Below are 14259 nucleotides of genomic sequence, written 5' to 3'. Positions count from 1 at the left end.
AATACATTAGCATGGGAAGGTCTCTTAGGGCCCACTTGATGTTAATGACCCTAAATTGAAAGTGAGAATAGTATTAGTTGCATGTTTTTCTCTAGCTGTATTAACAGTTTGGTTCTAGTTGCAGGGGAAGCAGAGTTGTGTTCAAACAGAGCTGGGGATTTGCCAGGTGAATATGAATTCAGGGAGGCATTCAAGGGAGCTAAGCATGGAAGGTTTTTGTTGTGGTAAAGGACTTTGGGGTGTAACTCAGGAGGAAAATTACGGCCGGTATGATGGGCAGTAAATAAGTGGTAGGGGTTGAGGACCGAAGGGGTTGAATAATGGTCTGATGACGCCAGGTTGCATGAGCTGGACGTTCTGGAGCTTGTGGTCAGAGACGGGATGATTGAGATGGAGATTTTGGAAGAAAGCAGGATCTAAGACTGTGCTGTCCATTACTGTATCCACTAAACTGAATGTGGCTCTTTAAGACTTAAATGAAAATTAAGTTAAAATTTAAATTCTGGCACGTGTGGTGATGAGCACTGGGTGTTATATGCAAGTAATGAATCATTGAGCACTATATCAAAAACTAATGGTGTACTGCATGCTGGCTAATTGAACACAATAAAACATTTTAAAATATGAAATTAAAAATAAATAAGTAAATAATTTAAGTTCTGTGCCCCAGTCATACTAGCCACGTGTTAAGTGCTCAGTGAGTGCAGTGAAACATTCCTACCATCGTGGGAACAATGAACATGTTAGAAATTCAGAATTTAAGGCCCTACCCTGGATCTTCTGAAATAGGAACTACATTTTAATAAGATACCAGGTGATGGAACATTAAAATTTCATAAGTACTGATATGGAGAAGTGTGTCTTGGGTGCAGATGTGAAGAACCCGTTCATGGTTTATTTTCTGTGAATGTCCATATATTTTTTGACTCTAACCAAGGATTACTTGTGTATTTCAGAAATAAAATGCATTATTACTAAATTAGTTTTTTGAGATTGGCAGAATGAGGTGAGATAGGGTATTTGTATTTTAAACCGTTGTTTTTACCAAGTGTTCCAAATAGGGCTACTGAGTTCAGAATTTAATAAACATTTGTTTCATTTCTTTAATGTTAAATTTCTTTCTGTTGATGCCTCCCAGCCTATTACCAATCAGTAATCCACCTGAAATTTTCTAAAAACGAATGGCATATATCTGCTCATAACAAGATTTACAAATATGGTAACTGACTTGGCAAAGAAATATTTTTTTTTAAAGTTGCAGAAGAAAGTAGTACTTTTAACAATCATAATTTAGAATAATTTCAAATTTTGCATTAATATAAAGCAGGCTTTAAGGAAGTGATTTAATATATCTTTCTCTTGCTAATTTCATCCTTCTTAATTTACGCTTTAGGGGATGGATAAGAATGCTTTTGAGAAAAAATATAACACTGTTGGAGTGAATATTTTCCAAACTCATCAGCTGTTCTGTCAAGATGTACTTCAGTTGCGTCCTGGAGAACTAGGTATTGTCAGCAATGGGAAAGTAAGTAGAAAAAGCAGTTGCTCACTTTTCTCGGGGACGTGTGCTAGAGGGGTTTCAGATGTGTCTGTCTCACAACATACCTGCTGCAGCACTTGCAGAGGTCGGGGCTCCTACGCCAGACACAGCACATAGGTCTGAGCATGAATGATAGCGCGCCACTGGCTTCCTCGCCCCAGTCCCCACTGATGACAGCGCTGAAGGTGGCGGGGCGGGTAAGACTGTTTCATGGGGAGAGTTTTAGTTTGGCTGTGTTACTAGTACTAGAACGAACAACTTCATATCCACTACAGCACTGTGACTGGGAACCACTGTTGCAGTGGGTGTGAAAAGTACCTTGTGACACTTTTTTCTTACCGCTTTTCTCTACAATTGACTAACTTCCAAGAAAGTGTTGGATTGTTATTTTGGAGGTAAAACATAATAGTTATTAAGGTAATCATTAAAATCTATAAGGAAAACCACTCTTACTCTTACCCTCCTAATAAAATTTATTATTAATAGTTTCACCTTCTAACCCTTTTTTCTACTCTACATAGCCATGTCTGGTTTATAAAAATACAGAGTCGTAGTCCTATTATATATATGTACGTATAAAATTTTATATCACTTTTTTCTTAGTATATCAGAAACATTTTTCTGATTAGAGAACCTTTATAGAACTACAGAATTCATGATGATATCTACTTATTTTTTGAGTATGAGAATCTGGTTTTATTTCTCAGGAATGATTTAAGTTTTAAAAAATTGAATCTGGTGCTTAGATTTATTAAGATTTCAACTAATGCAATGTGTTTGACATATCTTTGCTTGAACTACCAAATTATATATACCTAAATTGTCTTCCAAGCTGTATATAATAGACTCTTAACATTTTCTTTGTTTTCTACGTTATTTGAGAGAGAGAATACATGCATGAGCAGGGGGAGGGGCAGAGGGAGAGGGAGAAGCAGACTCCCCGCTGAGGAGGCAGCCCTACGAGGAGAGGGGCTCAATCCCAGGACCCTGGGATCATGACCTGAGCTGAAGATAGACACTTAACTGACTGAGCCACCCAAGCGCCCCTGTTTTCTACATTTCACCAATGTTTTATTACCATATCATTTTCCCTTGAAATTATGTTTATTTGTTCTTTTTTTTTTAAATTTTTAAAGATTTTTATTTATTTATTTGACAGACAGAGACACAGCAAGAGAGGAAACACAAGCAGGGGAGTGGGAAAGGGAGAAGCAGGCTTCCAGCAGACCAGGTAGCCTGATGTGGGCTCGATCCCAGGATCCCAGGATCATGACCTGAGCGAAGGCAGACGCTTAATGACGGAGCCACCCAGGTCCCCTGCTTATTCGCTCTTACCTGAATCTTTAAACAGTAGGAATTAGAGAATAGTGAGGGACTCATATTTGCAAACCTTCACAGATCAATCTATCTGCTTCAGTGTAGCAGCGTTCAAGCTAATTGCATTTGCTTCTAAAGGTTCATGTTTGTTCAGTGCTGTTTTACAAATCAGTGACGACAGTTGTCATGTGTTGTTACAGTCGTACAAAGTATTTGTGAATTTGATAGTGAGGTATGTGGAAGCACAGAAATTGAATTGCTTTTTTTTTTTTTACCGGTTGCTCTAGGAAGAAATGTAGCTTTTTATTTATTTTTTATTCATTTTTTTTAAATTTTTTTTAAGATTTTATTTATATATTTGACAGTGAGAGAGAGAGAGAGAGAGAGAGAGAGAGAGAGAGAGCGCATGCACAAGTAGGGGGAGTGGCAGGCAGAGGGAGAAGCAGGCTCCCGACTGAGCAGGGAGCCCGATGTGGGGCTTGACCCCAGAACCCTGGGACTGTGACCTGGGCCAGAGGCAGCCACTTAACTACTGAGCTACCCACATGCCCCGAAATGTAGCTTTTTAGAACGATTTTACAGTATGTGGCTATCTTTGGCTCTCTGGCATTTTAAGGGATGAAGAGGAAAAAATTACACCTGATATATCTAGTACCTTGCCTTTTAGTAATACATTATGAAAAAGCTCCCCTATGTTTTCTTTGTCATTGTTTAATGTAATTCATAAGTTGTTATCAATATCAGTGATAACAAATGTTAGTGATAGTTATGTTTATTTTTCCTAGAATAATGGTTTCTCTTCATTGTCCTTGAAATTTACAAAAGTAATCAGATCCTAGGGGTACCTGGGCATTGACTCAGTCGGGTAAGCCTCCAGCTCTTGATTTCAGCTCAGGTCATGATCTCAGGGTCATGAGACTGAGCCCCATGTCAGGCTCTGCACTCAGCATGGCGTCCACTTGAGATTCTCATTCTCCCTCTCTCTTTCTCTAAATAAAAGCTTAAAAAAATATATTCAGATCCTAATTTTGCACCAGCTGTGAACCAAACATCATTCTATGTTCTGAGAGTATAGTAGTGAACAAACATGTTTTCGTGAAGCTTATATTTTGGTGGGCAGCAACAGAGAACAAGTAAGATCCTTATTGATAAGGTGTCCCTTGGAGAGAACCAGAGGAGGTGAGGGAGCAAGCCATGTGGAATATCTGGAAGAAGAATGTTCTAGATAGAGGGAACATGGAGGACAAAGGTCCCGAGGTGAGATGATTGCTCTGTGTTCTGGGAATCGCAGGTACGAAGAGAGGAGTCCGAAGAGAAGCCGAGCGAAGGCGTTGCCGTACCAGACGCTGTGAGGTTTTATAGACTGTGGAAGGACTCCTGCTTTAGGCTGGGTGATGAGTCCTGAAGCTCAGAGTTCTGGACAGAGGACTGACATGATCCAACTCATGTTTTATCTGGATCTCTAGTGGCTGTTCTGTTGAGAATAAACTGGAGGGGGTCAGGAAGCCAGCTGGGAGCCATTTCAGTAGTCCCGGCGAGAGCTGCTCGTGGCTTGGACCAGAATGTCTCCGCTGGAGGTAGTGAGGAGTGGCTGTGGGATGTATTTTGGAGAAAGAGTGAACAGGAATTGCTGACAGACTTGACGTGGGATGTGAGAGAACTGTGTAACCGGCAGAGTGGGCTTGCCATGTAATCAAGGCGAGGAAGTCTGCAGACAGCGTGGGGTTGTTGAGGAGGAGTGGAAGGGGAAGGAGTTCATTCTGCACAGAGGAGGAGTTCACCAGTCAGTCTGGACGTCCACCGCCGCTCGTTGGGTTGGCAGTTGAACGTATGAGTCGAATGCAGGGGAGAGGTTGGAGCTGGAGATTGAGGTTAAGTCAATTACATTGTCAAATTACATTGACTTGTGTTTTGCTTCATAGGAAATTATACTTTTATTTATGGAAGTCTGTTTCAAATTGAAAAGTATATCTGAAAAGCAGTACTGTGGTTTATGAGCTGTCGTGTAATACTTAGCTTATTACTCTGTCTCCGAGTAATGCTTAAAAAGCACAATAATCAGAGCATTTGTAGCAGATAGTTACAACTCTGAACCAGATAGTTCCGTGATTGAAATCTGCCACTTTAGAATCAGTCTTAATTCTGAACCTGTCCAAATGTTTGTTAGAATTGGAACATACTCAAAGCCAAATTGTTTAATGTAATGATTAAAACTGGGGGGGGGGGGGGGGCAGCAATCATCTTATACTTTTTTACTCTATGCTCAAGAATTAAAAATTTATATGTTTTTAGTAGTCAATAAAGTGCTAAATAACACTGTTACTATAATTATAATGAATTTACTGTTATTAACCTACATGTTTACAAATTGGTGAAAGACAAGGGGTAGCAGAGAGCAGAGAGACAAGCAAGACCCTTTTCTTAGCCGAACAAATCTGGATTCAGATTCCATTTGCACCATTAATTGTATGACCTCTATGAGACTTGGTTTGGAAATGTCATTTGGACAGAGGGAATGATGATAGTCTATTTTACAGAGTCATCAGAGATTAAATATACTTTTAAACCTAAAGCACATAAAGCAGCCACAGATAGTAAATTTTCAATAAATAGTAATTCCTGTTTTCTCTTTAAATATTTGAAAGCTGTCATAAGAAATAGTGCATACCTTTGTAGTCTCCATTTGCATTACACTTGATGAGAGTCAGAAGAGAATCAAGGCCAGTTGCTGAGACCTCCATGAGTGTAGAGAGATTTTTAGCTCAGTATATGGTTGAGTACTCTGAGTTTTCTAAAATATTAATGAGCTGTCAGAGGTGGTAATGCATTTCTGTTACAACAGTTACTCTCTATAACTGAAAAATCACATTTCCAAAGTGTTGTAAAGAAGATGGATAGGTTGGGGCACCTGGGTGGCTCATTGGGTTAAGCCTTTGCCTTTGGCTCAGGTCATGGTCTCAGGGTCCTGGGATCAAGCCCCACATCAGGCTCTCTGCTCAGAAGGGACCTTGCTTCCCCCTCTCTCTCTCCTTGCCTCTCTGCCTCCTTATGATCCCTCTCTCTCTCTCTCTCTCTGTCAAATAAATAAAATCTTTAAAAAAACAAAAAGAAGAAGAAGAAGATGGATAGGTTGGATAGGCACCAAATAGGTTGTATTGTGTTTTTACAGGACTTTCAAGTTCAGTGTTCCTTTTTCCCAACGTGGACATTATGTGAATTTTATACTATTTAAGTTACCTTATTCCACAAATATTATGTTCAACTTTAAGTAGAAGAATTAAGACACAAAAGAATCACGTTTCTCCCAGCTATTTCATACTGAACTTACATTGGTGAAATAGAGTCAGTTCTCTGGTGGATTTTAATCAGTGAAGATAGCCGATCTAATTAACCCCTTAAACTAATTTGAGAGGTTCCCTTTTTCTAATTTGTTAACAAAACATGTAGGTTAATAACAGAGGTGATATAGATAAAATCCAGCTCTTTTCCAGTCCTTTCCTAGTCATAGTGCATAAAATACAACATTGAAAGTGCTTTCAAAGTTATCTTAAAAGGGGTACCAAATCCTAAGGCAATGAAATGTTTATATGAGTACTTTTAGTTTTATAGTGCCTGTTTTTTTGCATTTTTAAGAGCCCATTTTTTATGTTTAAAGTGAAACATGGTATTTGTCTAGCTGGAATGCTGACATCCCAGCTCATGTCATCTGTGATATGAGCAAATGAGAAAAGAGTCAAGAACTTTATCAATTTTTAGAAAATATTAATTGCAGAAGCAGATGAAGGGGAAGTGAGAAAGTCTGCTACAACCATTTTATTCTGGTCTTTTAACCAAGGGGGAAAAAATGCTCTGGACAATATGCCTTCCAGTTGTTTGTCCTTAAGTGTAGTTGTCTAGTGCCTAAGACTATGTCAGGCTGACCTTCTACATTGGGGCTTGCATTCATGATTCGCTGATGACCGCACATACTAGTTCCCTCAGGGAATGCTAATGGTAGTTGAATTGGTGGTCGTTGTGACAGAATAGCCATCCTACAAAATTAGGTACATGGCAGTTGGACACCTTGCCCCTCTAGAGTTACTAGTTTAAAGCTGAGCTGCATGACCTTGCTGGGCTCCAAACCACTGTACAGCATCAGTTCAATGAGGATGGGTTGGTACATTTAAGTAATTATGTGATTTGCTATTTTTTGCTCTTTTATGCCTTGCTTATGTACCAATTTATATCAACACAGTGTAGACCACAATTTATAGGTGAATAGAAAAGCAAATTGAAAATAAAAGATTTATAAAATATAGACACTTGCTTTCAAAATTTACCTTAGGATGGAAAGCCTTTGGTTTTTGGAAGGGAAGTATTATGTTTCAAAGTGAAACTTTCGAATGGAAATAATTTACTCCTTTTTTATTTTGTCAGTTTGATTTTGGTGTTTATGCAAATGTTATTTGTAATACCAGAGTAAGAAACATTTTTCTCTTCTTTGTTTCCCAGTAGATTTAGTAAATTGTGGAACTGATAGCCACCATCTGTTTAATCTGTAATCAGTTTTTGCTTAAATATCTATCTGATGAGAAAATATTTGTCCCAAAATGGTATCTTCTAGAAGGTATACAATAATAAAACTCCTTTCGTTTTAAGTTCTCAGGACCTTTAGATGAAAATTTCTATACAGAAGATTTTTACTTCTTGGAAAAAATGACATTTACTAATTTAGTAGAGAAAATTAAAGGCATTGTTGAAAATATGGAAATGAGCTCAAAGAAGTAAGTATTTAAAATCATAAGAGCAATTCATCTTGGGGGGATGCTATTTTGCATCTTATTTTCTCTCTTTAAGATTAGAAAGTGTTTCAGATATGTTCATAAGCTGTAATAAGAGGTATGTGGAGAATATTGAAAAAACAAAAAGCATCCATATACTCCCCACCACCAAACCGTAGATAACAATAGTTTGTTTTGTTTGCTCTGGATCTTACTGTCCTCTTTGCTTCTCAACACCCCCAGCCCGTCTCCATCCTTCCTGAGAGGTAACCATTTTCCTAAGTGTGTGCGTGATCCCAGGTTTGCGTTTATGCTTTTGCTTCTTCCGTGGATGTCCGTGATCAGTGTTGATGTGTTGATGCCCGACTTCTACAGAGAAATGCTGTTTACTGTGGCTTCTTTGCACCTTCTGCTGGAGCTTTCCTCCCTTCACGCACGTAGAGCTAGTTTCTGCATTTCACTTCCTTCTTAGTGTTTCATTTAATGCATATACTATAGTTCATTTATACAATCCCATACTGAGATACAATTAACTTGGCTGTAGTTTTTTACTGGGTCAGCAACGCTGTAAGGAACGCACAGGAAGTGTCTGCTTGCGCAGTGGGAGTTTCTCTAGAGCACAGGCACGTTGCATTTGGGGCGGAGCGTCTGTGCGTCCTCTGCTTCTCCACGTACTGTTAGTAGCGGCAGCAGTTAACACTCCCACCAGAAACGCAAGAGCTCGTTCCCCAGTTCTTAAATACTTGATGTTACCCCACTTGTTAATTTTTTCTGTCTTGTGGATGTGAAATTGTGTCTTTTTTTTAATTTGCATTTCTTTGATTTTAAGTAAAGTTGAGTATCTTTTCATACGATTATTTTCACTTATGTTTACTTTTCTGTAAAAAACCCACACGTGTGTTGCTTAGCTCTCTGTCGGGTTATTTTCTTCTTTTAATGATGTTTAAATATTTTCTGTGATTCTCTGTACTAATCTCCATCAATTATATGTGCCTCGTGTATTATATCACAGTTGGTGACATGGCTGTTTACTTTTTTATTGTAATTTTTTACCAGATACATAGATGTTTTTTATTTCAATATGAAAATATTATCAGGTTTTTTTTCCTTCACAGCTTGTCTGTGCTCTGCATGTGAACGTGTGTGTGTGTGTGTGTGTACAATGTATAAGAATTTTCTCTAGTCTAAATTCATAAAGATATTCTCCTTTATTTTCTTCTAAAAGTTTTACAGTTTCATTTTTTTACTGAATGATATTTTCAATTCTTCTTGGCTCTTTATTCTGTTCCAGTAGTGTACTGTCTTATGCCAGTCCCACACTCCAGTTAACCCAGCTCTATAACGAATTTTGATACTAGATAGCAGAAATTCTGCCTTTTCTTCAAAATTGTGTTAACTGTTTTTGGCTACTTGTTTTTCTGTATAAATAAGATTAGGACCAACATAGCAAGTTCCTTTAAAAAAAAGTTCCTGGAATTTTTATGGGTATTTCTTTGAATTTATAGATAGTTTAAGGAGAATTGCCATCATTATATAATATTAAATTACCCATCTATTACATATAGTCATATATTGCTTGTGTATAGCTATATAAATGTATAATACATTTTATATATACAGTTGTGTATATAATATATATAAAATAATATAGGTATATAACTGATGTATATGGTATATAATTGTGGGATATGATTTATATATAAAAATATATATGAGAGGGGCGCCTGGGTGGCTCAGTGGGTTAAGCCGCTGCCTTCGGCTCAGGTCATGATCTCAGGATCCTGTGATCGAGCCCCGCATCGGGCTCTCTGCTCAGCAGGGAGCCTGCTTCCTCCTCTCTCTCTGCCTGCCTCTCTGCCTGCTTGTGATCTCTCTCTGTCAGATAAATAAATAAAATCTTTAAAAAAAGAAAAAAATATATATATATATATGAGAATATGTATGTAGACGGTTAGACACACTTAGTGTTCCTTGTGGGTCCTTCAGTGAAGCTTTCACTTATGTCCCATGAGGTCTTACACATGTTTTTTTATTTATTCCCTTACACTTTATGCTTTTAGTTCATATTGTAAATGGTGTATTTTAAACTGCATTTTCAAATTGTTTAATGCTAAATTACAGGAACAATATTACGTTCTATATTGATCTTTCTTGCTCAACTCTCAATTTTTGTAACATTTTGTCTACTATTAGACTCTCGTGTCATTTGTGAATTTCTTTTTGTTTTGTTTTGTTTTAAGATTTTATTCATTTACTTGACAGATAGAGATCACAAGTAGGCAGAGAGGCAGGCAGAGAGAGAGAGGAGAAAGCAGGCTCCCCGCGGAGCAGAGAGCCCGATGTGGGGCTCGATCCCAGGACCCTGGGATCATGACCTGAGCCGAAGGCAGAGGCTTTAACCCACTGAGCCACCCAGGTGCCCCTCATTTGTGAATTTTAATAGCTTTGTTCCCTAGCATCCAGCTTTTAAACTTCTCATTTACGTTGGCTTTTCTCTTGATTTAGTTTGCTTAATTTAGTCAAAGATTTGTCTATTTTATTAGACTTACTTTTACTTTTGCTCTTTTACTTTTCATATATGTGGACTTAGGACTTGCCAAGATCCTAATTGTTTTTTTTTTATCAGTTTCAGTTCTTTTTATTTCTTTTTAATCTATTCTGTTTTATGAACTTCTCAAGTTGAATTCATAGCTTATTAATATCACATTTTATCCCTTACATATCCTTAAATTACCACCTTAAAGCATCTCTTACACTTATTTAGTTGTATCACCTAAGTTTTAAAATATATTTCATTACGATTCAGTGTTAGTATGTTCAAATTTCTGGGTTTTTTTTAACATTTGTTCATTTTTTTTAAATGTTTTGAAATATTTATAATTCTTGGCTTCATCAAAGCAAATCCGTGGTCCATTTTATTGTTTTTATCTTCTTTATATAGAATTATACCTAGATCTTGTTAGGCATCTAGCAAATATTTATTGAATAAATGAATAAGATGTGCTTCAGATTTTTTAAATGGCACAGTGTATAAATGATTTCCAGTTTGTTTTGAACTGTGATTAGAGACCATGGTTTGTGAATATCAGTTATTTATTATTTATTTCTCTGAATTTTGTGAGACAAGATTCATTCTTATCATTGTCCCATGCTTCATTTTTTTAAAGGGATATTCTCTAATTGTGAGGAGTATTTTATACATGTCTGTTATATTGAACATGCTAGGTTTTTTCTAGCCATCGAAATACTGAGTACCTTGTTTTATCTGTCAGTTACTAAAAGAAGTTTGTGGAAACACTGCTAGAATCATGAATCAATCATTTAATTATTATAACTTTGTCCATTTTTGTTTTAAGTATTTTGAGCTATAGTCATGTATACCCTGATTCAGAACTCTTACATTTCTAGTGAATTGTTCCTTTTGTCATTATATAAATTACTCCTTTCCTAATAATTATTTTGTTGTAAAGTCAGTGGCATCGTATATTTTAGCCAGATCAGTGTCCTTTGGGTTGTTTTTCTGTTTCATCTTTTTCTGTTCTTTACTTCAGCGTTCCCCAGTGTCTTGTAGCATACAGCTAGGCTTTGAGGTGGTTCTTGCCAGAACTCAAAAGTTCTGATTCTTCCTCTTGAGTACAGAATTCTGATCCAGATGAATAGATGTCCTTTACTTACTCTGTCATTTAGGAAGTAATTCATCAGTTAGGAAATGATGTTCACATAAAAAATTATAAATAAAGTCATGAAGCAAGGGCTTTTCTACAGTAAAGAAATAATATCCAGCTATTTTCAAGTAGAAAATATATGTTTATTATTATGTTATTATATGTTTATTATTATATATGTTTATTAAGTGGCCATTAAGCAGAGTCCTACATGTCAGAACCTGGTAGTCCAGTAAAAAATGATACAGTAGACACAGATTCTGAACCTACTCAGGATCTAAATTTCTTTATAAAATGGAAGTGCTTATTCTTTCTTTTCTTTTTCCTCTTCTTTCCAAAAACTTGTCTTAAAATTCAGCCAACATTTTCTGCCCCAGTGTATCAATGAACATATAATACATTTCCTCCATCATAGATTTTCAAATTTGGTTATATTTAATCTAGGTATTTGTCTTATACAGTTTTAATTAATTTTCAAACTGATTTGTGACCATAGAAGTCTGGACGTCTTAATTATATTTAAAGCTCTCCCCCTTTGTGGTTCTTCCTGCTCTTTCTTTCCGATGTGGGCCCCATTACTTGGACACATAACCAACACTCAGCAAATATTGCCTTGAATTGAATGATTCACCATATGCTACAGACACTGCTAAGAAGACCACTTAGAAGTGTTTAAAGATCATATCAATGATAAGGAAAAGCAGGGTGGTTTTTAAAGCAACAGTCATCTTACTTTAAACTGACAAATTACAAGTTTGGAAGAAAAGTTATTTATATAAAGCTTGTCTATTGGAGATATTTTAAATTAAATTTCTGTTTCTCGGAGCATTTATGACATGAAATGTGGACCTTTCTCCTTTGAAAAACTCATACATTGTCTTGTTTTTCTAGCATGAGTGACCTTGTTATGAAAGTTGATGCCCTTCTTTCCTCTTTGCCTAAACTTGCATCTCGCCATGATATCACATTTCTGAGAGAGAATCACAGGTAAGAACATAATAGTGTCTGCCTTTTTTCTGTCACAGTGTCCCATACTCAATTACGGTTTCCATTTGTATTTAAAGTACAGCAAAATTTAAAGTAGAATTAAAAATTGTTAGAGAAGAAATGTGTTTGATGAGATTAGGAAAATAAATTCCAGTTAATTATATATTCTCACAAATAAAGGATGATGTGTAAGGATCTGAAGCTTCAAGTAAATTCTATCTAGTATAATTTGTTTAATCATCTTTCTTGTTCAAGATCATTTGGGATTTTTGTAGTATCTTGGGATTATCATTATATATAAATAATATGTTTATATTCTCAGTGTATAGAAGATTCGAGTTACTAAAGAATTCTGATTAATAAAATGTAGACACGGGGACGCCGGACTGGCTCAGTGAGAAGAGCAAGTGACTCTTGATCGCAGGATTATGAGTTCAAGTCCCACACTGGGTGTAGAGATTACTTAAATGAATAAATAAATAATAAAATGTAGACACGTACAAGATAGTGTCCAAGATGTGTTCAGTGGAACGCTACCCTGAGATACTGACAAATGTATTCTGAGAGGAAAACTGTTCTCTGGTCAAGTAAGTAACTTTAGAGAACACTGCATTCTTGGGAGTAGGGAAAGATTTCCAGTATGCATCAGTATACTAACAGTTATGAAATATGATCTACTTAAAGATGAAAGAAAAATTCATTTTTGGTTAATTAGCAGTTGTGCAACTTATTTATCCTTGGAAAACTTTTTGGTTAAAAATCTATTATTTTGTGAAGATTAGATTTCCAAAAGCAGCCTTCAGAGAAATACTGTTTTGGGGTAATAAACTAGTGCGTAATTTCACTATATTACACAGTTCCGCTAAGATAGTCGAAATGAAATTCACCAAGCTCTGTCTACATACATACAATTTTCTGTGTCCCCAGAAGAGAACCTTTTCTGTTGTTTTTAATTAAGGACCACACAGAATTGGGGAAAAGATAGACATCAAATAATTAAACTATAAGCATGCTTTATTATATGATCTTTTTTCTAATCACTGCGCCTATAAAACTCAATTGAGACAAATGGTTTAGCCCAGACTCGCAGTGGCTGGCACTTTCTTGTAAGCCGGCTGGTTTTATGGCAGATGCCGTCTCAGGTTGTCCATGTGTACCTCCAGTGGTGACACCAGCTTCAGCCGCAGGACGTCTGTCTTTAGAGAGGTCTTCACACACAAGCAGGAGTAAACTCAGCGAAGATTACTTTCTAAAGAAAGTAGCACTGTTCGAAAGGAAGTGTTACTGTTCTCAGATAACTGAGATTCAGTACTTGTATTTTTAAACACATCTGCTGGAATTCTTCTTAAGGATGATTTGTTATTATTTTTTTTAATTTGACAGAGAGAGAGAGATCACAAGTAGGCAGAGAGGCAGGAAGAGGGTGGGGGGCAGCAGGCTCCCTGCTGAGCAGAGAGCCCGATGCGGGGCTCGATCCCAGGACTCTGAGAATATGACCGAGCTAAAGACAGAGGCTTAACCCACTTAGCCACCCAGGCGCCAACTTGGACTCCTGCATACCACGTGCTGGAATAATTTAACACCGATTGCTCAAAACCGTCATTGTAAACATTAGTCGCTAGATTGTTCCATGATGCTATATTATACTTGGGAATTTTGATACGTTTGGAACTTATGCCCATGTTAAACGTCTGATACATTTGATCTTTTATAGTTTTATTGTTGATTGGTCTCGACTTTCTTTACCTGTCACATCTGTCAATGCATCTGCTGCTTTTAAGCCTACTGCCTTCTTTTATAAAGGTGGAAGAGTATGATGCGACTTTGTGACACTGGTCTACAGTTCCCCCAATTTCTTCTGTTATCTCTGGGGCATTACTATAAATATAAATGGGCATGTGGCCTGTATGTATTGGCGTGCCTCTGTTTATACAATATACATCCTCATCTAATTCCTGCCTCCTGAAACTTGCAGAGTCCATCATTTGCC

At 36.9% G+C, this 14259-nt stretch overlaps 1 protein-coding gene across 1 annotated transcript in view; it reads left to right on the top strand.

Annotated features, from left to right (window-relative positions):
- LOC111147092 (UDP-glucose glycoprotein glucosyltransferase 2) overlaps positions 1-14259 on the top strand; it is a 197626-nt gene that overhangs the window by 131611 nt on the left and 51756 nt on the right. Inside the window, exons 22-24 of the mRNA XM_022502981.1 lie at positions 1394-1525; positions 7496-7620; positions 12174-12269. Of these exons, the coding sequence (XP_022358689.1) occupies positions 1394-1525; positions 7496-7620; positions 12174-12269 (353 nt within the window). The remainder of the gene's footprint in view (positions 1-1393; positions 1526-7495; positions 7621-12173; positions 12270-14259) is intronic.

This window comes from Enhydra lutris, unplaced genomic scaffold (genome assembly GCF_002288905.1).
Source record: "Enhydra lutris kenyoni isolate GAN:26980312 unplaced genomic scaffold, ASM228890v2 scaffoldscaffold15, whole genome shotgun sequence".
In the NCBI taxonomy this organism is placed as follows: Eukaryota; Metazoa; Chordata; class Mammalia; order Carnivora; family Mustelidae; genus Enhydra; species Enhydra lutris.
Note: the sequence above shows the minus strand (reverse complement) of the source record. Positions and strands in the feature narration are given on the sequence as shown.